The sequence below is a fragment of the Anneissia japonica genome, unplaced genomic scaffold (genome assembly GCF_011630105.1).
Source record: "Anneissia japonica isolate Jap-2015-1 unplaced genomic scaffold, ASM1163010v1 scaffold287844_len763494_cov143, whole genome shotgun sequence".
NCBI lineage: Eukaryota > Metazoa > Echinodermata > Crinoidea > Comatulida > Comatulidae > Anneissia > Anneissia japonica.
Genome location: NW_022739814.1, coordinates 305316 through 330503, shown reverse-complemented (window position 1 = coordinate 330503; position 25188 = coordinate 305316). Strand labels below are relative to the sequence as shown.

The 25188-nt window shown below is 34.2% G+C and overlaps 2 protein-coding genes across 2 annotated transcripts in view; one reads left to right on the top strand and one right to left on the bottom strand.

The window, feature by feature from the left end:
- The window catches only part of LOC117118038 (NF-X1-type zinc finger protein NFXL1-like), a 19301-nt gene extending 16768 nt beyond the window's left edge, over nucleotides 1-2533 (bottom strand). Inside the window, exon 1 of the mRNA XM_033262522.1 lies at nucleotides 2276-2533. The gene's annotated coding sequence lies outside the window, so the exon portion shown is untranslated. The remainder of the gene's footprint in view (nucleotides 1-2275) is intronic.
- Nucleotides 2534-3059: 526 nt separating this feature from the next.
- On the top strand, nucleotides 3060-23385 carry LOC117118047 (ubiquitin-protein ligase E3A-like). Its single transcript, XM_033262530.1, has 11 exons — nucleotides 3060-3248; nucleotides 10248-10301; nucleotides 11542-11843; nucleotides 12873-14059; nucleotides 15145-15304; nucleotides 15543-15733; nucleotides 16731-16895; nucleotides 17664-17819; nucleotides 18943-19016; nucleotides 19725-19868; nucleotides 20918-23385. The coding sequence occupies exons 1-11, from the start codon at nucleotides 3193-3195 to the stop codon at nucleotides 21036-21038; spliced, it is 2610 nt and encodes an 869-aa protein (XP_033118421.1). The 5' UTR covers nucleotides 3060-3192; the 3' UTR covers nucleotides 21039-23385.
- Nucleotides 23386-25188: the final 1803 nt, after the last annotated feature.

The window sequence follows — 25188 nt, the reverse complement described above, 5'->3', positions numbered from 1 at the left end:
TGGACATGCCTTTCTCATATATATATATGTATATATATATATATATATTGACGTGACATGTCAAATTCACTCTGCACATGTTTTTTCTAAGTACTAAAAAAACTATTATTTCTTGATTTGGAGCATTTATAATTCGATTTCAGTCTAGTGAAAACCCATTTAAAAAGTAACTGTTTTTTCCATTTTTGAAGGAACATTTTGAAATTTTTAACAGGCTCACATACAGAAATATCAATAAACATTTATGACGTAGTTTTAAACGAATCGTATTTGAGCTTAGTCAAGAAACGCAGCATTCACGGTTTAATGATTTAGAAACAACGGATTTGATTTGTCGAATCAAACAGCGTGCCCAAATTTTTCCACTGCTGTACACACCACTTTGTATCGAACACGTGGTAAAACTGAATGAGCACGAGCGATGTTTACGAAAGATTACTGTTGAATCTCGTAAAATTTGCTTCTGTAAAATTCTTGATCATATAATTATGATCATACTGAATTTACAAAGAGAAGGCCCATTATTCAAATTTGGTGTCATGTCTATAATTAATTTTTAGTTGATAATCACTGGACTTTCCGAACACGTCTAGGCCTAGACCCATGCCTGATTATTTTTCTCTGTACTGTAGTACTAGGGCCCGGGGCCAACTTTATTTTTTAGGCTGATTTCTCGCCAGATTTCTTAGGCCCTGGTTAATTAGTTATTACAGATTGAACTTTTAGTTGACAAACATGTTTTCTATGAACATTGGATATTAATTTATGTTTCATTAACTTTAATTTGTTCATATTTCTTTCAGGACAAATGGATTAGAATGGATCTGTCAATCTCAAATTACAATTTTATTAAATGTGAATGAACGTGAATAAAATAGGCCTACATGTTACGTAGTGGTTCTGTACATTTGTCCAATTTACTATACAGTGAATATTACAGTAGGAATAAATGAGTATGGTTCCCATTAAAATTATTATTCTTCGTAGACTTTGTGTCACATCAATCATATTTAAAATTAGTACAAATAAATAAGACACACGCATTTCTTTATTGTATTAATAATTGTGGTGATTCCCCTAATAATATATAAAAGAAGAATATATTATATATGTTGTAAAATAAAATCAATAAATTCAGGCTTCAAAAAACGATCGCCCTGGCCTACACAAACTCTGTACTATTTCTTTCCATATTTTCAACACACTGCCCACCGCCATTGTGAAGGGCTGTCGTGTCACGTGCTGCTAATTTGCATACAAAATCATGAAAAAACGCCTCTTATTTTATTCAAATAAAACAATATTTCGTCAATGAAATTAGTTTATTCACATTATATTTTAAATAAAGATTCCATAAATATACATATTTGTATTCTGATGGCATTAATTATACAATTAATTAACACCTATATATGACAATGTGTACAGCCACTGATAGAGGGCGCTATTTGTTTACCTTGTTCGTGGCTAAAATCGCTATATTTCCCCCATCTTTCTGGGGTCTTAACTCTGGAAGTAAACATAAAAAAATCGTAATTTTTGTTTTTATTAAATATTGAAAGTAAATAATATCCACCTGTAAAAAATTAGTTTGCAAGTCGATTGCTTGAATTCTTATCGAAAACCCTATTATTATAGCGATATTATGCACCTTTTTATAGTTAATATTATTTTAATATTACTTTCATTAATGCAGTTGTTATTATTGTTAGGTGGAGGATTGTAAATGGAAAAGGAAAAACAAAGGCAACGATTCAAAATTACATTAATTTTGCCATGATCGGCTCTGCATTCAAATATCTTTGGATAATTATTTGTAAATACACAGAAAATTGGGGCACAGTTGTCATTGAAATGGGGCCAAGTTTAACTTCTTGAGCCCGAGTTGACTTAGGGCCAAGCTGACATGGGTCATGGGGCAGAGTTGACTTGGGCCCCGTTCCATATGTTTTGGATGAGCAAAAAGCACAAACTGCGCACAACAGTACTCTTAGGGTAGGCCTAGGCTACACAGAATCAAGGTGGGTACTACTACTACAGCCTCAAACCAGCCTACTCCGCCTAGGCTCTTGCTTAGTTTTCTTAGGATAAGCCTAGTTGGCCTATAAAAACTCTCTGCTTTGCTAGGCCCTAGCCTATGCCTACTTAGCTAGCCTTAACCTACCAGGCCATAGTAAGTAGGCCTAGGCCTAGGCCAGACCTCCTAGTATTCTACAATATTATTAAATATAGCCTACGTACGTAAAATTGATTTTATGTAAAACACATTACTTACGTATATTCTATCAAGTGTGCAACTGCATATACAGTAGGCCTTACTTGCCTTTCAGCTAGGAGCTACACATTCATTATCAAAATGTTACAGGTGTCCCACCTCAGTGCGACGTGCACCTGGTGGTGGTTCGTTGACCGTTGTGTGTTCGTTTCGTGTACGGTGCAACTCACATACACACGTACGTACACAGGTGAGGCTATCGGCACTGCCGCAGTGCGAAAAAAAAACTGCTGTTTTCTATCGGCACTGCCGCAGTGCCAAAAAGCTGCTGTTTTCTATGGAACGCCGGGACTGTCATCCTCGGCGACTTTTATATTCGGCGGCTACTTTTTTATTAAGTCGCACCGAAGGTCGTCCAGTGCCGATAGGAAACAGCAGCTTTTTTGGCACTGCGGCAGTGCCGATAGCCACTACCTACGTACACGGGAACAGATATAAATAGCGCCCTCAACACAAAAATACATCTGAATTGCAGGTCCAACGAATGATAAAGAACATTACAAGGAATTATTTAGAATACTAACCTGAAATTGATTAACTGTATGGTATAACTGTCTTACTTTTTGGCAATATACCTATTCGTCTAAAAATATTATGACAAATTCAATGTATATTTAGGGCTAGTCTAGATACTATAAGGAACAGAGAGAAACGCAATTAGATTTGTTAGTCTCTTTATAGTCGCCATGTATAATCAAACTGCGTTATGACTTATTGAATTCTGGATCATTGATAAGAAGTGTCTGGAAAAAATAATTAAATATGATTATTTGTTGACCTTTTTACTGACCTGCTCCATCCGACTTCCCTTCAGAAGTTATATTTCATATGTTATCTTCTTAGATAATTGTTGTTATACTTCTTTAAAGCCATGTTTCATGATTGTGAATGAATTATCCCGATAGTAATTATTTCGTATGAATCCATTAGAGCCAGATTCTGACAGTAGCTTGGGAGCAGCGGCCCAAGAAAGGTAAGGAAAGATATCTAGCCTAGGCCTAGCCTAGCACATAAGCAGGCTACAGTAGTAGTAGTAGGCTAGGCCTAGGCTAGGCCTAGGCTAGACCTAGGCCTAGCTAGGGTAGATGCCTAGACTGCCTTCCCTGGAATCTGGATGCATTGTAAAGTCATTGGTTATGATTGATTTAAATAACATAGTGAAATCGTACCAAACATCGTATTACCTTTCGTCAGTTATAGTTGCAGCGAACATTCAAATATATTTAATATTATTTATATATTGTTGTTGTTGTTGTTGTTGTTGTTGTTGTTGTTGATGTTGTTGATGTTGTTCCTATTAATTATTTGAGTTACTAATGTTCAATTGAGGTTTAAAACAGGCTTAGGCTAGGTATTATGCTAATAGAAAATTTCAAAAACAAGGAATTTCTTGCCTGGTGGTACCATTTTAAAGAACATATAAGAATTAAGATAGCATTAAATCGATACCAAGATCATTTTCTTCCATATCAAATATTATTAACAAATTTACAAAATTATTGGTAGGGCCTAAGCCTATGCCTTTGGCATACTTGGTCCTTTAAAACCAATGTAAACAACTTGGAAAAGTGAGTGAAAAACTACATTAACTTTGTTTTTAGACATTTCAATAAAATATAAAGCATTTAAAGCATACTTGACAAAGACAAAAAAAGAATTGTAAAACTCAATAAAATTCAACCATTTATTATTAAGAATAATTTGATTAATTAATTACAAGTTAATTACCATATATACAGACCTCAGTGTATAAAGAGATTAATAGTCAAAAACTCAAATATGAGGATTTGGTGGTCAAGATAAGATAAACAAAACAAAATCTTGGCTGTGTACATGTGTGTTGCGGTGATATGTGATTACAGCAAAACCAGACATGTATGACCTGTCAGTCTGCACCACACGAACAGATTTGGGGAATTTCCATTCACAACACATTTTTATATTTCAGTCAAAAACTAGGTTTCGGTATTCAAATTAACTAATATGTTACACTTGGTTGTGGATGGATGAATATATAAACTATCAAAATAAACTGGTTTCAGAAAAATATAAACTTATCTTCTTGAAAAATATTTACATTTTTTGACAACTACTGTAAAACCTTCGCGAAGTCGGAGAAAATTGGTTTGATGACAAGGTCAAAGAGAAAAAATGTGAACTATGTCGTCAGTATTTTTGAGTCATGGGGAAAAAATAATACGACCTCTGCCGTCAAAACAGCCTATAGTCACTTACCTACTGTACCTAGCCTAAATATAGCCCTATACTGTAGGCCTACTGATTGTTGTGTTGTTACTTTTAACTACCTCTTACATAATTCTTATAAATACTCTTAGACAAGGCCCACACGTATGTTCGTAGGTACTGTACTATTTTATCTCAAAACATCAGAAGAAATCGACGCGAACCACCTAGGCCGGCCTAGAGTGCACTAGAGAAAATCTAGGCAAAAAAAATGTCCAGGCCCTAGACGGGTCCTGGACCACACCTATTGGAGTTCCTTCTGTGGCAAAATCTCTAGGGATTACTTTTTTTTTTGCAATGAGATAATACCTGTACATCATTTAGTGTTTTTTTTTATTGGGCTTGGTAATCCAACTTCTAAACATTCTACTGTAATATAAGTAACTGTTTATTATAGACACAAGAACATCTTAGGCAACATTTAGGGCCTACTGGTCTTAGATACATTGTATCAAAAAACAAATGTTCCTTAAAGTTTAAGTCGTTTTTTTTTTTTTTTTTTTTAACTATATAATGTAATCACTTCCTGAATGGCCTCCACAAAAAAATGTTGTCCTTGAATGAGATATTTCTTGACCTCCGGGATTGTCACCAAGGAGGTAAAATATCACAGAAATAATAAGCCCAAAAATGGCTGCAGTCACTTTACGTGATGCATTTAATGTGTGAGAGGTGTCAAATGCAGTGATTGAATGGGAAAAAAAACAGGATTTTGACAACTGATTGCTTTTAAAAAGAGAGGGTCAACTGTATTTTCATGGAAGCAGTGACATATCTAGGGGGTGCGCGGGGCACCCTCTAAAAATTGGTGCCACCTCTTGCCCAACCAAAATGAAATCCTTGCATGTAGTTAAAAATCACTTAAAATATCACCTTATTTTGCAAGTTAGCACCCCTCAACTGAACATCGAGCCCACTTCACTTTCCCGCCCTCCCCTCATCACTACCCCCATTTCAAGACTTCTAGATACGCCACTACATGGGAGATACATTAAAATGGGGGAAAATCACTAGTAAACTAAAAGAGGTGGTCCCCAATGGGGGATGTCGTAGAGGTTCAACTGTGAGCAAGAAATCCCATTTAAAACGAAGGTAAATTTGCGGGAAAATCACTAGTAAAATAGGTCACAGAGTTGTAACTACAGCGTTATTACATATTGGTTGCATTGAAACCAAAGCCTAATTATCTGCAAACAATTTTCACTGGTGATGACAGAATCTATTTTTTTTTTAAATCAGTTCACACTAAAGGAGTTAAGAAACAAAGTTTAAACTTTCTACTTTGTATACAAACAAGATTTTTTAATTGTCACTAGTACATAAAATACAAGTAAAATTTGTCTTCGCAATGCAAAAATTTGGTATAAAAGTTAGACATAAAATAATAAAATAATAAATAATGATAATGTAATTTCATACATTGATGATATGTGTACCTGTGTACTGGTATAAATTTCAATTAATATTAAGTGTCCACAATAGTCATCAAAGTGGGTCAAAGTAGGGGGTGTTTTTAGGGTTAGTAGTCCTGCAACCATGTTTGAGACCCCATCATACCTTCATTATTGCTCTAATTACCTTGCAAACCTTTATATATGAGCATGTTCATCACATGTTTAATTTTAACTTCCTTACTTGAAAGAATAAGATACGGCCTTCCGAAAAGGCGAAAATCTATTTTCGCACAATGTTTCGGGGGATTTTGGGAGGCATATAACATAATTTTAATACAATATTCTACCCAAATTTGAATAGTATTTCTTGAAAGAGGGGTTAAATTTCAGTCTATGTAGCAATTTTCACCTTTTTATCTTCATGATTTCCGGAGATATAGCTTTGTAAAAACCGTACAAAGTTAAAGGAGCCATTTCCGACATGAAAAAGGGGGCGTGGTACCTAAATTTCATAATGTCATAACTTAAAAACCGCTTGGAAATTGAAACTGAAATTTTGGATTCTTTCTTTTGAAATATCAAGGTATTTTTAGAATTTTTTTTCAATAAAATCCAAGGGTGGAGGGGGGGGGGGATGTCACATGGGCATGGTGGTTGATTTGAGCCGGAAAGACCCTTTGGCCTAAGTGCTGAAGCCCACTCTGCATACAGCAGTTGTGTAATGCTGCAATGGACAGTACACAGTATCGGATTTGAGTAATATGTGTTCTCAGATATTGCTCAGCCTCAATCCAGTATTTTAATGCCTATTATAATAACTCTGTAACAGTGTAAGCTTGATAAAATGTTAGTAATTGTTGTGAACAGTGAAGCGTGCACACCGCAAGCCAATGATAACTTTCATCCATTCATTCATTTATTCGATCAATATTCAACAAACAGTACAGACATAAAATTCAAGGAGGAACAAGGACAAAGAGGATGAGAAAAACGTTTGAATCGCAAAAGGTTAAAAATGACTAAGGAAAAGATAAAAATAAGGATAATAAAATGTAATTATTAAGTTTTAATTAAAACTTTACAAGATGTTTCTTTAAAAATTTACAAAAGCTAAAATCTTGATAAAGTCTCATAAAAGTTGTTAAAATAGTTAAAATTGTTTAGGATTTTTTCAGTCCTGTTTTAAGAATTGCCCCATCTAGGTTGAATAAAGTTTAAATATTGATTGAGATTTTAAAAAGCTGAAAAATATAATTAACCAGAAAAAAAAACAACAAACAAACAAACAAACACATAACATGAAAAACACAAAAAAAAAGACAATAAAAATGTTGATTATGATCAGGATAGACAAAAAAAATCAATTACATAGATTTATTTCCATTGGGGGCCCTGTCAAGGTTAACATAAATGATTGAAGTCAAACAGACAATGATATTTTAAAATCATTGCTGGTGCTATCTCTAGCAAACCTAGATTTCCCTGATGGGAGAAAAGTGGGCGAGGCCAGGAACAGCCCAGAACTTCTCAGAATGTGTCCAACTAGAACATTACAGCCCCACAAACTTTAAAAATTTAGGGATTTGAGGCAGCGGTTTGGTGCAGCGGGAGCGGTTTGATTTCCTAACCTCAAGTTTGGGGTTTCAATCCCTTGCTGTGCATTTCGCTTGTGTCCTTCAGCTAGTCACTTTATCTGCATAGCTTTTCTCCACCCAGGAGTATAAATGGGTACCTGGTGGGGTTGCCTGCTCCTGCGCTGATTACCAGCAACAACACTTGAAAACCATGTGGACCCAATGACCAGGGAAAAGAAACTGCGCTTTAATCTCAAGGAAGAGGTGCATTATAAATGCACATACAAGTACAGTACCAGTAAAGTCTGATTTAAGTCTTTTACAACTAATATTTTTTCTAGACGAATTGTTTCTTTTTCTTTCCAAAGATGTGTATAAGAGACAGGTGCATATAGAAAACAGCAGTTTTTTTTTGGCACTGCGGCAGTGCCGATAGCCACTAGCTCTCCTCCATGCTCTGAGATCAGATAGATTAGCAAAATCAAGTTGTCCCTGACATTTACATCAGAATTATTACCCCATGATCTTAAGTTTGAGCTTCAGGGGGTAGTTATTATTGTAAATATTTTTTTTATATTTTATTTGGAAATATGATGAGTATTATTTTGTGTCTTTAGGGCATACTGTAGGCCCACTGCATTGGAGAACAAAACAAAACTGTATTTAATAAAAGTATCCTGCTTAAGAACTATTAGAAGTCTATTGTATCATAGAGTAAACTATAAAAAATGGACTAGATTAAAAGTTTGTGTAAACACATACTTTTCACCCAAGCAGAATGTTTTAAAAAAAATTGAGATGGGATAATTTCATTGATTACTATTTTTACAATGTTTTAAGTTCATAATTGGTTTGAACTTATTGTGATGTACTGTATGATGCCAGTACAGTACCATGGCCATGTTGCAATTTCCCCACATTCGTAAGGTTTAATTAGGAAATAATTTAACAAGTGCATATTAGATTGTGACTATGTGAAGTGACTCATCCAACAGTTCTGACAATGACATAAAATCAAGGATAGTATTGAAACTAAAATGCTATGTAATTGTTAGTTAATTCTGTGCTTAACCTCTGTTGTAGAAGTTTCAAATTTTAGATAGTAAACACCTTAATAATTATAAAGCAACTTGGAAAACTGGTGAAGCCTGTTTTCAGTATTGCCATCTCCTTATTGGGAGACTTCAAAGGTAGGCTAAACTGTTGTTAGTGTACAAACAATAGAAAAATTGAAATTGTTTTATTTGTACAGTTTGTTTCAACTTTAAAAAAAAGAAATGTTGCAATAAAATCAGTGGTGTTGACCAAGTGTGGCTTAATTTAGGAGGGTTGTAGCATATTAGCTCAGGAGGGTTGTTGCATATATTCATTCGTAACTGAAAATCTTAAACCTCACTTCAGTAATACAATGTTTGGATCTGTATTGATTATTTGATTATTATTTTATTTAAATCGGCTTGGTATGATCTGGCAGTTCTAAAGTTAATTAAATACTTACTGTACGTTGTATTAGGGACATACACAGTGGCAGGTCCAGAAATTTGAGATAAATGGGGCCCATGGAGAGAATCCGGCCTACCTCAGCCCCCCCCCCCCCCCCCATGGTTTTGGCTGAGGTTGAAATACTATGAACATTAAAAATTGACAAACTCAAGAAAACAGAGAGCACAGGAAACAACACTCAGTTGGCCGGATAGGATTGCCAAAAAGTGAACTAAATCACTGTCTATTGGCTGTCCGATGCCAGTGAGAACAAAAATTATTAAAAAATAAAATTAGCATAAAAAATTCAAGTAAAATAGGCTAATCAATAAAATTTAAATTTGAAAGTATATATGTACAAAATCATCAGTGAAATCGGTCTAAAAAACAATAAAATTTGAAAAAGAAGTATTGCAGCAAAAAAAAAAAACTAATGTTATAAGTTCAATTTACAAGGGTAAAATTCGAGACGAAAAATAAAAAAAAAGAATTATTGCATTTTAGCATAAAATAGTTTTAAAATTCTGATAAAAGATTCAATTTCAAAAACAAGTTCATCTTGAACTTTGCTAGTGAATCTGCCACCAGCCAATATAATAATTAATAATAATGATAATGATAATAATAATAATAATAATAATGATTTCAATTAAAAATGAAATTTAATTTTTGGCCAATTAGCTTAACCGCCGCCATGAAAAAATGGAATTAAAAAAAAAAAATAAAAGTTTTTCTTTATTTTTTATTATGCCTGCTGCTGTTTTCAAATCTCGATAAATGTATATTTCTTCATAATTATATAAATTTAAAGCATTTTAAGCATCCTAGTACTACACTGTTTACATTAATAAAAGGTTACATTTACTTCTTTCTCAGTCTGGATATTTTTGGCAAAACTATTTTCTAGATATAAAGAATAACAAAATTTATTTTTGGTTTTTTTTCTGCCTTTCTTCTGACAGTGACAATCTTTTAAAATACTAAGTTCTCGAAACAAACTTTAAAAAAAGTCTCGTCTAATTGTTAAATAAAATATTTTGTCAACAAGTTTTGGGAAATTCCCATACTGCGAGACAACCTGTATCTGGCAATGAGGATTTTTTTCAATTTGAGTGAAAGTTCAAATTTTATTGATGTTTCTACTCTGTTTTTGCAAATTATAACCTTTAAAAACTAGTTCGATCTTGATAACTTTAGGCTATTTAGTCGATTGGATTTGAAACTGCAACAAGAAGTAAGGCTTGGTAAAATTTTAATCTTTCTTTCTATCTTCTATAGTGCTGTAAAATCCAGAATACCAACAACCAACACACAAGAAACTGGCGAAGAAATGTAAGTTATTTTAACCGTCATCTTTGTTTTTATAGAAATGTTGAAATTTTTCATTTTCAAATTTGCCATCTTTTTGACCTTGAGTTTTAGGTCAAGTACCTCTATGTGCCATCTGTATGTTGTTTGAAAGAGTTAAGTTTTAGGTCATTGTGATAGTAGATGGTTTATAATTCATAGTTGGTTGTGTTTAAACTAGGGCATATATAGTAGTACTTTGGGTTTCTAACCAACAACCTACAAGGTGTGGGTCTCCTACATGAATAAGTACAACATTTTTGTGTCCACCAAAGAGTATAAGTGAGTATCTGGTGTGTGTTTGCATACCAGTACACTAATTACGCTTATACTTAGCATGGCAACCAGTCCTACCATCTTTCTTGCTCTATGGCTAATGATTTTTTTATTTATAGTCTTGGCCAAGCAATTTCACAAGACTAACAGTGCATTTTAAAGGATGTTAGAGCTGTGTTATAATTAACATTTATGGGCTTATAAACTTCCTTTATTTTATTAGAGTTATGAAAGTGCATGTTTCCTAACCTCTGGTTGGTTCCATTAATATCATTCTTAACTCAAGTTTTAAGATTTGAGGTTAATCCATGTCTTTATATCTAGTAGTGTTATTGTTTCAATATTCTTGTTATAATTTGCAACTCTTATCAAATTATTATGATTAATTCAATATATTTAGTCGCATGTGCCAAGAATAGCCAAGAGCAAATAATTATTACGATAAGCGACAAAATAACTTAACATGCACATATACAGTACACACCCTCCTGACAGTAAATGAACTGAGATACTGTACAGTGAGACAATCCCACTCTTTTCCAAAATTCAGTCCACACTATTGATATGTTCTATATAGTCATGATTTGCCTATAAAAAGGTCATGATGTGATGAAGCATGGACCCAATGACCAGAGAAAACAGAGCGCTTCGTAAACCTAAAGGACGGGCGCTATATGTAAATACCTAATAAAAAATAACATTATGATCTTATTTTGGTCCTGTAAAGAACATAAAAATTTAATAATTAATAAAACAATAATATGTCTATTGAAAGTGTAAGAAGTTCAGTTGAAAAGATTTATTCATTTTTATTTTATAATGTCAGTTAGGCCTATTATTATTATTATTATTATTATTATTATTATTATTATTACTATTATTATATAGACTTATTTTTGTTGTTAATTATTATGTAGCTTATATTTAAAATACTTATTCCTGATCGCAGGAAGCGTGCCGCCCAGGCATTAATTGAACGCTACTTCTACCAGCTGGTGAAGGGTTGCGGAAATGTCGAGTGCACAAATGAACACTGCGCTTCGAATTGTAACCAAGCAAAAATATCATCCAACGAGGCAGCGGTGAAAGCAATCGAGCTGGTTAAGTCGAAGGCGAGATTGTGCGATATCTCACCGAGTAAGCAAAGGAAGAAGGATGAAGAAGCCTCGACCAGTTCTTCAACTGTAGAAAATCACTCAGATGTGCTGCAAGAACAATCAAAAACCAAAGAGAAGCCGAATACAGAAAAGGGTAAGTTAATTTAAAACAAATAATTGGCAAAATTATTTGTATACACTAAAACCTTGAATTGAAGCCCTGGGCTTCTTTTTTTTTTTTTGCAAAATTTGGATGGGCTTCTTTTCAAGGCTACATTTGCAAAGTAAAGAGGGAGGCTTCTTTTCAAAATGAATACTGTAAATTTGGGAATTACCTCTAAAAAAATACAATAAATAACTGTAACATCAATCTGTATTGGGAATTACTAATGAAAACTTGGGAATTACTACTAAAAAACAATAAATATCTGTAACATCAATCTGTATCATTTAGTGTATTAACCAGTATTAAATCACCTGAATTACTGTATATACCAAGTGTGTTTTAAATTTTTGTTGCTTTGAAAATCATGTACAGTGTATGTACTGTACTTAATTTCTCGAAAAAAATCCATTCTATCTTGAAAAAGAAGCCCATGGATTTCTTTTAGCGATGGACTTTTTTTCGAGGCTACTTTTGCAAACTAGAATGGGGGGGCTTCAATTCGATGGCTTTCCTCTTGAGATTTAGCCCATTGGGCTTCAATTTGAGGTTTTACAGTACCTTGTTTAGCAAACTTTATTTCTGAAAAATTGGCAAGAAAACAGAGGGCAGAAATAAAAATAATTTTGTTTCTCATTAATTAACAAATTGGTTCTACTAAAAGCATCTTGATGAAGGATGAAATATAAAGACATTTTTATTGATAAAAAAAAAGTGCGAGTGGAGGAGGTCAAAACAATTGTAAAGCCCTTTGTTAGGGTCTTGCTCGAGATCCTATCGACATGGAATATGATTTGGAGTGTCATGTCATATACTGGTTATTATGAAATTTCATATATTATCATTTTTGGATCTGTCCTCTTCAGGCCAAATTGCAAATTACATGGGAATTATTTTAAGGATTTCAGTATAAAAATCTCAGTTTATTGCAGACTTTTCTTTTATTGGATAAAATTAGTTAGCTGCAGATAATTAATTTCATTCTAATAGAATGATATGTTAACATAATTTATCTTTCAGAAGCAGCAAAACCAAGTTTTATTACTGAAGAAATTATAATGGAAAAGATAAACTTGTTAAAAGAGAGTAAATCTTCAAGTCCTCTGGTTCGTTTAATTGGTAGCGTCTTCTCAGATTGGCAGGCGTTGAGTAGAAGTTTTTTAAAAAGGAAGCCCCTTACAAAAGAGCAAAAAAGCGCGTTGTGCGAGGACGAAGATAAAGACACAGATGAGTGTGATACCGCATCATGCAGTTACAGTCGACAAACCGGTTTACTGAATGAACCTTCCGAACTAGATCTTGACGGTCTGAAGCGCATTTACAGCGTTTTACAAGGATGCGAACAAACTAACGTACTAAATGCATTACAAAATGCTATTGATTCGCTCTCTTGCGCCGTTGAGATAGAAGCACGGTGGAACCAAGATCTCAAAGAGAAACCGGAGCTACTGAACTTTGTACTGATCATAATGGAAAACCCAATGCTGCAGAGTCCAGAGTTTCTAGACATGGCTCTGCCACACTTCTGCAAAGCAGTCGTGTCTTTACCACTTGCCGCACAGGCAAACCTTGTGCGTAGGTATTCTAAGTTCTCAGCTGAAAATTTGAAGTCAAAACTTGATACGTTGCAGCAGCTCGTAACATATAAAGTGATCACGGGAACTTTTCGAAACTTGCATGTTAATGATGATTCTGCCATCACAAATGCTACAAAGTTCATGCGTATTATATATTACGCTAGTATTCTCGGTGGAACTCTTGACGCCTCTTCCTGCAGAGACGTACTGGATGAAGATACAGACTGGCGTGATATGCTTGGTGCCGTCGGACCTGAAAATAAAGAACGAAAAGTGCCATGCCGAGATCAGCTTGAGAAACTCCTTGGAATCGACGTGCTTATCAGTGCAAAACCTCTAATTCCCTTTTCTGAATTTTACAATGAACCGCTAAACGAACAACTGGAAGTTGATCACGATTTCACGCATTTCAAAAGTAACAATCCTGACAAGTTTGCATTTCTAAACTTCCCTTTTATTTTAACACCAGCTACTAAGAATCAGTGTCTATATTACGATAACAGAATACGTATGTATAATGAACGTAGAATGACAGTGTTACATAGTTTAGTACAGGATCAAAACCAATTCAATCCGTACCTTAGGTTGAAAGTGCGACGAGATCATGTTGTAGATGACGCCCTTGTTAGGGTAAGTTTCTGCTCTTTACTTAATACCTAAAGCTGTGTCTAGTATTCCAATAAGTTCTCTGGTCAACCTCTTCCTCATTTTTCCACTTTAACCGTTGAGTTTCTCTCCTGGCCCATTCTACATTTTTTATTACACTTAAACCATTAGCAAGACTTCTTTTAATTCCTTGTTTCGCATACTTATTTTTTTAAAGATTATCGGAGGGGGTGGAATAAAAATAGAAATAAAATTTTGTTTTCTTATTTAGCAAATAGTTTTGCCAAAATCATCCAAATGGAGAAGAAAATAAAAAATAAAATTTTATTGGTGAATGTAAAATAGGATAGTTAAATGCTTCAAATTCATATAATTAAGAAGAAATATACATATATTTGGAGATTCCAAGGCAGTGGAGGGCATAATAAAAATAAAGAAAGAAAATTATTTTTTTGTGGCCGGGGGTGCGCTAATTAGCCAAAAATAAAATTTTTTTTTTATTCAAACTCATCAATATTTGTAGTCGGTGGGTTTGCTAAAAAAAGTCTCTCCTTAGTAGCATAATTTATATTTATTGTCTTTACTGTTACTTTAATTTAAATCAAATATTTGTTTAAATTAACATTCAGGCTTGGCATAGGATTCTGTTGAATACAAAATATGGATTTAATTTGATTGGTTTAAATTCATTTGATTGACTTATTTATTTATTTATTTATTCGGAACGTACACTTTTAAATCAGTGGCACTCTTCCAAAGGGAGGTGCATCCAAGAAAATAAAACAAAATATACAAAAACACTAAAACAAAACACAACTTAACTAAGAGCAATAGGAATTAAAAATAAACCCCACCCATTAACCCCTTACTTAACTCCACGCCCAAAGCAACCAACGAGAAATTAACCTATTTTCATTTAAATTCCTTTCCCTTTAGAGCAAAAATAAACATAAACAAAACTAAACCCTCCCCAACTAACCCACACAAGAACAAAACCAAATTTTCGTTTATCCACCCTCCCACTTAACAACAGATTTACATTAAGCTAAATTAACATTCAGGCTTATTGATTGACTTATTGATTGACTAAATGAATAAAAATCTTTCAGCTGGAGCTGATTGCAATGGACAATCCAGGAGACCTGAAGAAGCAGCTGTTTGTAGAGTTTCAAGGCGAGCAAGGTGTTGATGAAGGAGGCGTTTCGAAAGAGTTTTTCCAGTTGGTCGTTCAGGAAATCTTCAATCCTGATATAGGTAATTATTGCGTTATAGTATACATTCTAATGTAGTTCAGCTTTGAGTGGTTTCCATAAAATTGCTACATAGTCACTGTACTGTACACGCAGTCAGTACACTGCATAGCTGTCACTGATGCAATCAGGAAGGCTTCCCGATTTGACAGACAGATTCATTAGCGTCGCTGATAGTATGCAACACCTTTATGAAATCAAGGCTTTAGTTTTTAGTGATGATTTTTTTCAGTGAATTTTTTCCACTATAATTGGGTATGTAGAAACCAACAATTATTGGTTCAATTCGATGAGTTTTGAGTCGGATCGTCAGTTTACATTGATTGGTGTCGTCTTGGGATTAGCTATCTATAACAACATCATATTGAATATTCAGTTTCCGATGACACTGTATCGGAAGCTCTTAGGAAAACGTGCAACCTTCAACGACATGCAAGAATGCCAGCCAGTAAGTTAGTTACATGTGATTGAATTAATTCATTGGATCCAAACAATAAGTGTGTACTAAAGGTTCTTTTAGATGATCCAAAGCCAAGTGTAAAATTAAGATATTTACTCACTATTTATTTCTTGATGTTTCGCCTGCTATCAGCAAGGCTTAGTCATAAGTGCCCATTATGACAGTGGTGGGCTTTCCGATGTCAGCTCAGATGAACCATCTTTAGCCTTTGATGACCGTTTGGGATTTCCCAAACGGGATGTGCGGGGGTCCGCCTCTTCCAAGATATTATCGTAAATATGTGGAAGTTCGTGTGCGCCCTGATCTCTGTTTATGTTATTGGGGTGTAGCCTTATGTTGATGGCTTCTTTGATTATTCTGGTGTTCCATTCTGATTCCAGTTTGGGACGTGGTCATGTGTAGTCATATGGTGAGTGATGGCTGAGTTGTGAATGGTGCTTTGAGGCTGACAGTCTGTGTGATCTAGTTAATACTCCTTTACATTGTTCTGCCACTTCCTTTTTGTGTTCGTTGATTCTAGTTTTTCAGGATCGGCCGGTTTCTCCTATGTATGTGTTGTTACAGTTATAGCAATCTACCTTGTATAGAATGCCTCAAGTGTCCCCTTTTTCAATTTTATCCTTTGGGGTGGACCAAAAGATTTTTGAGATTGTGTTGTGGTAAAAATCACCTACAGTAAAATCACCATATTTTGCGAATTAGTGCCCCTCAACTGATCATCGAGCCCCCCCCACTTCGCCTTCGTGTGTGGAAAGGGAAGGAAAGCAGACACTTTAGCCAATAGATCCATCCTTCCCCCTCCTCCATATACACTCATTATTGATTTGTCAACATTTTAAATTGACAAAACAAATAATTATATGAATGAATGATTAAAATTAATCTTCTGGTCATTCATTGATTTCAAACATCAATTCAGAGAAAATCAAAATACTATCTTCAGTCAGTCAGATTGATTAAAGTATTGCTTTTTTCTTCTGTATAGGTTCTATACAAGAGTTTGAAAGATTTATTAGAATATGAGGGAAATGTAGAAGAGGATTTTATGCAAACATTTAATATTAGTGTAAGTGACCTATTTGGTGGTACCAAAAAGTTCAACTTAAAGGACGATGGAGGTAAAATACCAGTAACCAATAACAATAGACAGGTGAGATGTTACAACTCATTTTACATTTATGATAGTTTATGTGTAGGGGTGGTGCCAGGATTTGCCCGACCGGGTGGAGGGGGGAGGTTGGGTCGCGAAGTCCCCGACGGGAGCAAAGTGGGCGTGGTCGGGCATAAATCAAAATCTCTTGAAAATGGTCCAGGGGGGCGAAACCCCAAAAAGTTTGACAATTTTGGAGTTTTAAAGGCTTATTTACACTTTACAGTCGTATGGCGTCGCGACGACACCCTCTTTGACCTTACTTTATAGCGAGGGGCGTCGTACGTACACCCTGTATAGATTTCCTGATAATTTGTTTTATAGCTATGCTGCCCTCCATATAATTGTTTGAGAGTGATGTAGGAGTATTTCTGAAGAGGGCCTGTATTCAGATGAAATAAAATGGCTGCGCCCAGTAAATACCCAACATTTATTGTAGATGATGTAATTTCTCAGCTTTGGTACAGCCTCCATCAATGGTAATATGGCAGACTGAAAAGGGCTAATTGATTTAGAGTCTATTACTATGTTGAAAATACATATAAATTTTTGTTCTTCCCGCTGAACTATGGTTTTTCTCCCTGACTGTTAGGGGGGAGGGAGGCAGGTAGCTCTTCCTGGGGATAAGAGTAATTTTGAACTAGTTTCTACAGACTGCAGTATACTTGCGCTCCGAAGTATACTTGTACTCAATCCTAAAATTTAATTCTCGGGTTGTATACCGTTCATCTTTTTTTTTCTTACTTTATATATTTAAATAATTTACAGGAGTTTGTTGATTTGTATGCAGACTTCATGCTGAACAAATCCATTACCAAGCAGTTCCAAGCTTTTAAACGAGGGTTCGATATGGTCACCGACGAAAGCCCTCTAAAGATATGGTTTAGGCCAGAGGAGGTTGAACTGCTTGTTTGTGGTAACAAGGTAAATTGAGAGTTAGATTCAGAAACCTCATACAGAGGTGTGGTCCGTAGTTAAGACAACCCACTTGAGGCGGTCTGATTTAATAAGCTTTCTTAACACTTTGACCCCCAAAGACAGAGATCTCCGTCTTTTAAATCCCAACCGTTGACCGCCAAAGATGGAGATCTCCATTTTTTTAATTTTTTTTTTTTACATGATATTTTCTTTTTTTACATATTTTCTTTTTTTACATGATAAAGGGGGGTATGTCTGCATTTCTAGAAAATCTCTAAAGTGTTCAAATCGGTTGGGACCACATGTTTCGCTATTTCAATGTGACCTATTCTTAGTGACCTTATATTGCATGGTGATACTGATCGCGATTATCTCAGCTTCATTGTGTAAATCCCTAAAAGTGAGCCACTTTCATTTTATCGTTATGGGGTTAAAAATTTTGATTTGAATAAAGTGTTTGGTACCTTTGTAAAGGTGAGATGTTTGTCATTCTTTTAGTGTATAATACAATATGTCAATTCGATCATGTACACACTCTTTATACCGAGCTTTGGAAAATGATCAAAAAAAAAAAAAGGCTGGTGGTGGCAGATATTTTTTTTTCAAACGCAGCTGGCAGTTAAAATGTTAACACACCTGTACATTTCAAATTCTCATTAAATTTGCAATAAAGTTATTGTGAAACTTGTATCTATTACAAATGCCAGCAACCTTCCGGAGTAAAAACTTGCAAGTATCATAAATTTGTGGGAGATGGTTAGTTTGTTAGAGATTTTTTTCTTGCTCGTGGGAGTATTGGGAGATGTGCCAATTCCTGGAGGCCGCATGGCCTGCAGGAGACTTGAAACTACTTAAGACACATAGTGGAAGGATGACTTTTATTTGTGAGAAACATACAATTCAAACAATTTGAACTCTAGACACAGGTATAGAAGCACCATGCTATGATGCTATTAGTTTATCACTATACAGCTTATTTCTTTAAAAAAAAATATATATTATTGTCAATAAATATCTGTAAGGTTTTAAGTGATTGAAGGAGGTGTAAAGAGCAAGAAAATAGCTGTAGTGTTAAAAAAAAAAATGATACCACGATTTAAGTGTACAATAATTATTTTTCTTTTTCTAGTACTTTGATTTTGAGTCTTTGGAGAGTTCGACTGAATATGATGGTGGTTATAATTCAAGTACACCTGTAATTAAGTAAGTTTACACCTCTGTAATTAGGTTAGTTTACACCTGTAATTAGGTAAATTGACACGTTTAATTAGGCAAGTATACCTGTAATTTGCAAGTTTTCATCTGTAATCAGGTAAGTTTGTACTTTATGATAAACAAAGGATGTAACCATGTTAGCCAGATTTAGAACAATATACTGTAAATGATAACAGAACTCAGTGCTTTAAAGATGAACTATACTGTATATACTTATTTTCTCTCTTGATAAAGTCCACTGTGTGGACAAAAGCTAGAGAAAAATAAATGTATATACAGATAGTTAGACTTTAAAGTGTAAATTAATACCTGTAATTATGTTAGTTTAAACCTGCAATTTAGGTAAATTGGCACCTGTAATTAGATAAATTTATAGATAATTTTCGTCAGAATTTATTGTTTGTGGATACAAAATTCCATTATTCTATTTTATATTTTAAATTTTTATTATTTTTTTTTTTATTTATGCTACTAATACATTTAGTTTTTCCAAAAGATTTTTGTATATAATTTTAAGTGTTTTGTAGTTAAAAAAGATTGTTCGTAATGATGTCATCGCAGCAGATTGAGTCTACATAAAATACAAAGTTCGTAATTGGGAGGTTTTTTAATTGGGAGATGTTACTGTAATTGTATAATATCAATTATAATATTATTATTAATTGACTTGACAATATTTATTTATTTTTTTTGTAGATATTTCTGGGAAGTTGTAAATGAGTTTTCAGAAGAACAGAAGAAGCAGCTATTGATGTTTACAACAGGAAGTGATCGTGTGCCAGTTGGTGGCCTAGCCAAGTTGCGCTTAATTATCGCAAAGAATGGTCCAGATTCCAACAGGTACATTTTTCATTTTGGAATTTTTATTCTTTAAAGGCAACCAACAGGGATATGTATATGCTTAATTTATTGTTGCATGTGTGTGTGGAATAGTGGTAAGGCATTGATTATTCAATCAATAGGTCTTGGCCGTTACTGGTCAATACTTTATCTATGCTCACCCTCTTAACCCAAGAGTATAATAAGCACCTGTTAATAAATAATGATAATAATAATAATAATAAGAAAGCAGCTTAGCACAGTCAGCTAATCTGGTGCTAGCCATTTTGTGTGCACTAAACTGTGGATATCTCTAGTTCCCCGGTTCAATTTCCATTGCTGCCTCTCCTTGTGTTTCAGCTGGATGTTTGATATGTTGTAGAACTGATTTTTCTAGGACAGGAAAAAGTAGTTTGATCAAAAACTGAGCAACGGTGGATGAGTTACAGATTTTGAATATTTAAAAACTGGGGGGAAAAAGGTGTAAAATTGGGCGGTTACGCCCATTTTTCCCACAGTTTTTAAATATTAAAAAATCTGTATCTCCTTCACCGTTCCCCATTTTTTCGTCAAACAACTTTTTTCTGTCTTAGAAAAATCAGTTCTACAACATATCAAAAATTTTTTTTTCCTCCGGAGTCTGACTTTAAAGAACGCAGTACACTCTTTGGAAAAGAGTAGGGGATTTTCTCCCGGTGTACTGCTAAATTCACCACCAGAAGGATCCAACTGGAAATAAGTCGTCTTGTAGACTTTCGTGGGCTATCCGAATAAATCCAATCCAATAATGTTAATGATTCTGAATGAAATTGGTTAGTGCTGAATTTCATTTACGCCTAGGAACACTTTGTTGTGGACCAAAGGAGGTTACACATTGCCCATGACTTGCTCTGTAATTAGTGACCAGGGAAAAAGCCACTTTAAGCAGTTCCTTCTGAAATGGATGCGTGTTATAAATTAAAACAATGAAATTGTTGCAGCACCTTAGCACCAAAAAGGCAGATTACTTTTGCTGTCTTGAAGATACTGTTTTGTTTGGAGTGAGTAAGTTATTTGGTTTATATTTACAGATTACCAACAGCGCATACCTGTTTCAATGTTCTTCTACTACCCGAGTACTCCAACAGAGAGAAGCTGAAAGATCGTCTAGTTAAAGCAATCACCCATGCAAAAGGTTTTGGTATGCTGTAGATTATCGTAATATTGAAACATTCAGCGATTAAACAAGCGCAATTGACAGGCTTACGTACAGTAGACTATTGTAGCTATACACCAGCCTTGCTAATGATAGGCTGGTCTATTGCCCAGCCTAGAATTGACGTGATTCTACCAGCCTAGCTATTGATGATAGGTTGGCTTACTAACCAGCCTAGCGATGATAGGTTGGCTTACTAACCAGCCTAGCTACTGACCAGCAAACATTTTGACTGGTCTTCTGATTGACTAGCTAGAGGAGGGATTTAAAATAACATGTACAACAAAATTCAACTAAAAATACATTATGGGATGGATTATAAATATAATCTAAAACATCTGTAATAAAAACTTGGTCAGTAATTAATGATTAAAATAATTAATGATTACATATAAAAGTACAGTCCCACATTTTCACATATCTGTAATAAAAATATTATCAGCTGATTGCAATTAGTAATGGTCAGTTAATAACGATTAAAAATAATTAATGATTACATTTATTATTAAAAGGGTACAGTCCCACATGTTCGCATAGGATGAGTCCACTACATTCATCCAGATGGCCGTTAAAAATGTCAATATCCTGATGAGTCATTTCTTATGATGTTGCATCTAGTTCCTCATTGGACTCAACAACTTGGCACATTTTCAGGGGGTGGACTTATACCCAAGTACTTGAAAATTTTTTAAAAATAGTGAACTGCAGAGCCTAGGCCTCAGAATGTTGAGCGTAGAGAGGTTAGCGTAGAAACTAGCCTGCACAAAGTGTGCAATGTCCATTAAAAAAATGCTAAGGTTAGGGGTAGCCTCATACCTGAATAGAACATGTAGCCTTATTATTAGTGTGGGCTTTATTATAGGGACGGGGATTTGTTACATACGATCATGTGGGACTTTAACCTTGACATTTTTTTAATTAAGTTTCCTTTGTGATGTTGCATCATTTTGATATTAATTTGTACTGTAGTGTTATTAAATTTATAGATGTTTTGTAGTTTTATTATTTAAAGTAAATATATAAAGTGAACAAATAACAACATACTATAGATATTCATATTCACAGTTTAATTATCATAGGACATTACATAATAATATGGATGTTAATATTTATTATTTAATTAAACTTACATGAAATTATAAAAAAAAAAGGTTGCATAATAGTATTACATATGCTGTCCACATTCAAAAACTCAAAATTTGCTTTTAGTTATAGTACAATTTATGATTGATAGCTTAGTAAAAACTAAATAAAATATAGAAATTTTTTGAACTATCTTCAGTTAGAAAATGGTCATGACTCAAGTACATACATTACATAATAATATGGATGTTAATATTTATTATAATTTTGGTAAAGCATACACACTCTGAAGTCCGACAATACTTTATTTCATCAAAGTTTGGTCAAGTTTTTCCTCTTTGAATATTTTAAATATATGAGTAAGAATATATTTTGTTTGCTGCATAAAAATATCAACCAAAATATATTAACTTAATGAATTGAGCTGCTGGTGTGAAGATAGTAATACAGTATTTTATTTGGTTAAATTACTGGAAAATTATTAACAAGTTTTTTTTTTTAATCTGCTGTATTTACTTCATCCTCAATGCAAAGTGCATGGAAATAAGTTTTTCTTCTACATAAGACACATACAAACGGCTTAGACCGAGTGTCTGTATTATGTAAATTTCATTGCATTTTCTGCCTTGCGAGACAGTGAGCAAAAAATGTGCTCTACTTGAAATGTTTTGGACAATAAATTGCCCAAGCTGAATGCAATTTTTGTTTGTGTATGGTAACCTGAACACACAAGGGCGATAGCCAAATGGAATTCTTTCATGTGTAATGAGACTTAGCCTGAGGCTATGTCAACAATGATACAACATTATTATTAATGTACTTTGTTGATTAGAAAGCGTATTTATTAACAAAGGACGAGCGCTATCGTGGAGATGATGAGTTTCATGGAGAATTTCAAAACAGGTGATATCCCGTTTACTTTCAGATGTTTGTGAATTTACTGCATTTAAAATGTGCAAGATGTTATTGTGCGATATGGTTTTCTGTTGTTAATAATGCTCCCTCCATACTCTTTTCAGCAGCTCTAATGGTATGACAAATGATAAGGGGGATGTTAAATTCTAGCAGTAAAGCTATTGTAAAGTTGAGTACAATGTTGGCTATTGCTAGTAAGCTGAGATTTCCATTTTTGTAAAATTGTGTTCCTGTTCACCGCTTTTTCTAAATGCAATATATAGGATTGTTGTATTTTGGTACACAAAACAGATTCCAACCGTTATGCGAAGTTCAATAAATCTCATACATATAAAACTAACAAATTGTTTGTTTTTTGTTTATTCTCAATTTGCGGTTTACAGTAAATAATGGTCGAGGATCCCGAGATTCTACCCAGTCTAAAGCAAATTTTATTTACCTCCTGCCCATCCTATTTTGTTCACCCACCCACCTACCTTAGTTTTCTACAGTTGCAACTGTGACCATCAGCTGCAGTTCTTTACGAAGGGTATGTTTTGATATTTTAAATCCTTGCCATCACTAAATCTACCTATTAATAATATATAATTTCAGGCACATATGAAAATAATATTAATGATAATAGAACTGAAATGCTTCTGTACATTTGTAATTAGGCTAAATTATGAACAGTTGCCTTTAAAATATTTATCGCTTTTGACTGTGCAAATAAAATAATATTCTTAAAGCTAAGTTTATGTCATCCTTGCAACTCAACTACAGTAGTTGCCGGTAGTACTCATGCTGACTTTCAATCTAAAAAAACACTTGAGAATTTTGCCTTAATAATCTGCTAATGCTGTAAAGGATACTGGTAGCAAACATTGAGATTTTTCTACGAATGTTAAGCCTAGGCCCCTGCACATCTGCGGGATGGTTAGATATGCATGATAGTCTTCAACCCGCGAACTAGGTTGCGATGTCAGGGCTAGCTAAGGTTTATGAAGGATCACTTATATTTCGAAACATACAATCATAGGAGAATGCTAGGATAAGTAAATAAACACTATTTTGAACAATCGTATTGCCTTTCCTAGCCGTTTATTTCTCGCGTTAATAGTGGGCGGTTGTTTTCGCAACCATAACATTATCTTTTCCTATACTATCACACTGTAATGTTTTTCATGTATACCCAAGTTATGTCGGGTGACTGCCTGTAAACAAACATCGCTGAATCTGTCTATTGGAGTGCACTTGCTGGCAATTGACAAAGGTCATTTTGGTTGTGGTGCAAACATCCTGGCAATGGAGTTGCATCATCCACTTTTGCAGTTGATACTGTAGGTGTCCAGGATTGCTTTAAACACAATCATTTTATATCCTGCATTTCCTTTTGTAATTGTTTCTGACAACTGACAAGTGATTAATAATATTCAAATATAAGTTTGTTGCATAGCACCATAAACACAATATAAACAAATTGATTAATAATAATAAGAGTGCTTAAATGGGAACAAGATGTTATAATCATATCCCTTCAACAAAATATTCATTATTTTTGTATATAAATTGTCCCTGGCGTGATTCGAACTTGCAACCTTTTACTAGGGGAAGACCGGGGCACTTTGAAACGGGGTACATTAAAACGGTCAATAAATCTCAGCTACGAACAAAATGGCCAATTTTTTAAAATGCTCTGGCAACCTATCAACTTCTAAAAGCTATTTACCGAGTATAAGCGCAATCCGAAGTCAAGAAATATCCTTATTTATCGATTTTAACACCTGGTAAGTAATTATTAGTCACGTCACTTTATTATAAATAACTCCTAGAATATATGGTTTAATCTTTGTTGAGTGTATGTTTAAAAAGACATATTATTACTTGTTTAATCACGGCATTGTTTTACCCGTGCGAGTTGCCATTGTTTTTTGACGAAGAAACAAAGGCTGATAGTGCCTTCAGAGCACGTGGAAACACCGTGTATATTTTATAACACTGTTTTTTTTTTTTTCGTTATTTATACCCTATTCAGACTAAACTCTCTTGCGATCGGTTGCGATGTAATCGGTGGTAATCCAAAACTGATTACTCCCGATCGCAATCAACGAACGCATTCAGACCAACACAAGCAAACTTTACATTCTAGGGCCTAGGCCTCCAGTGTCT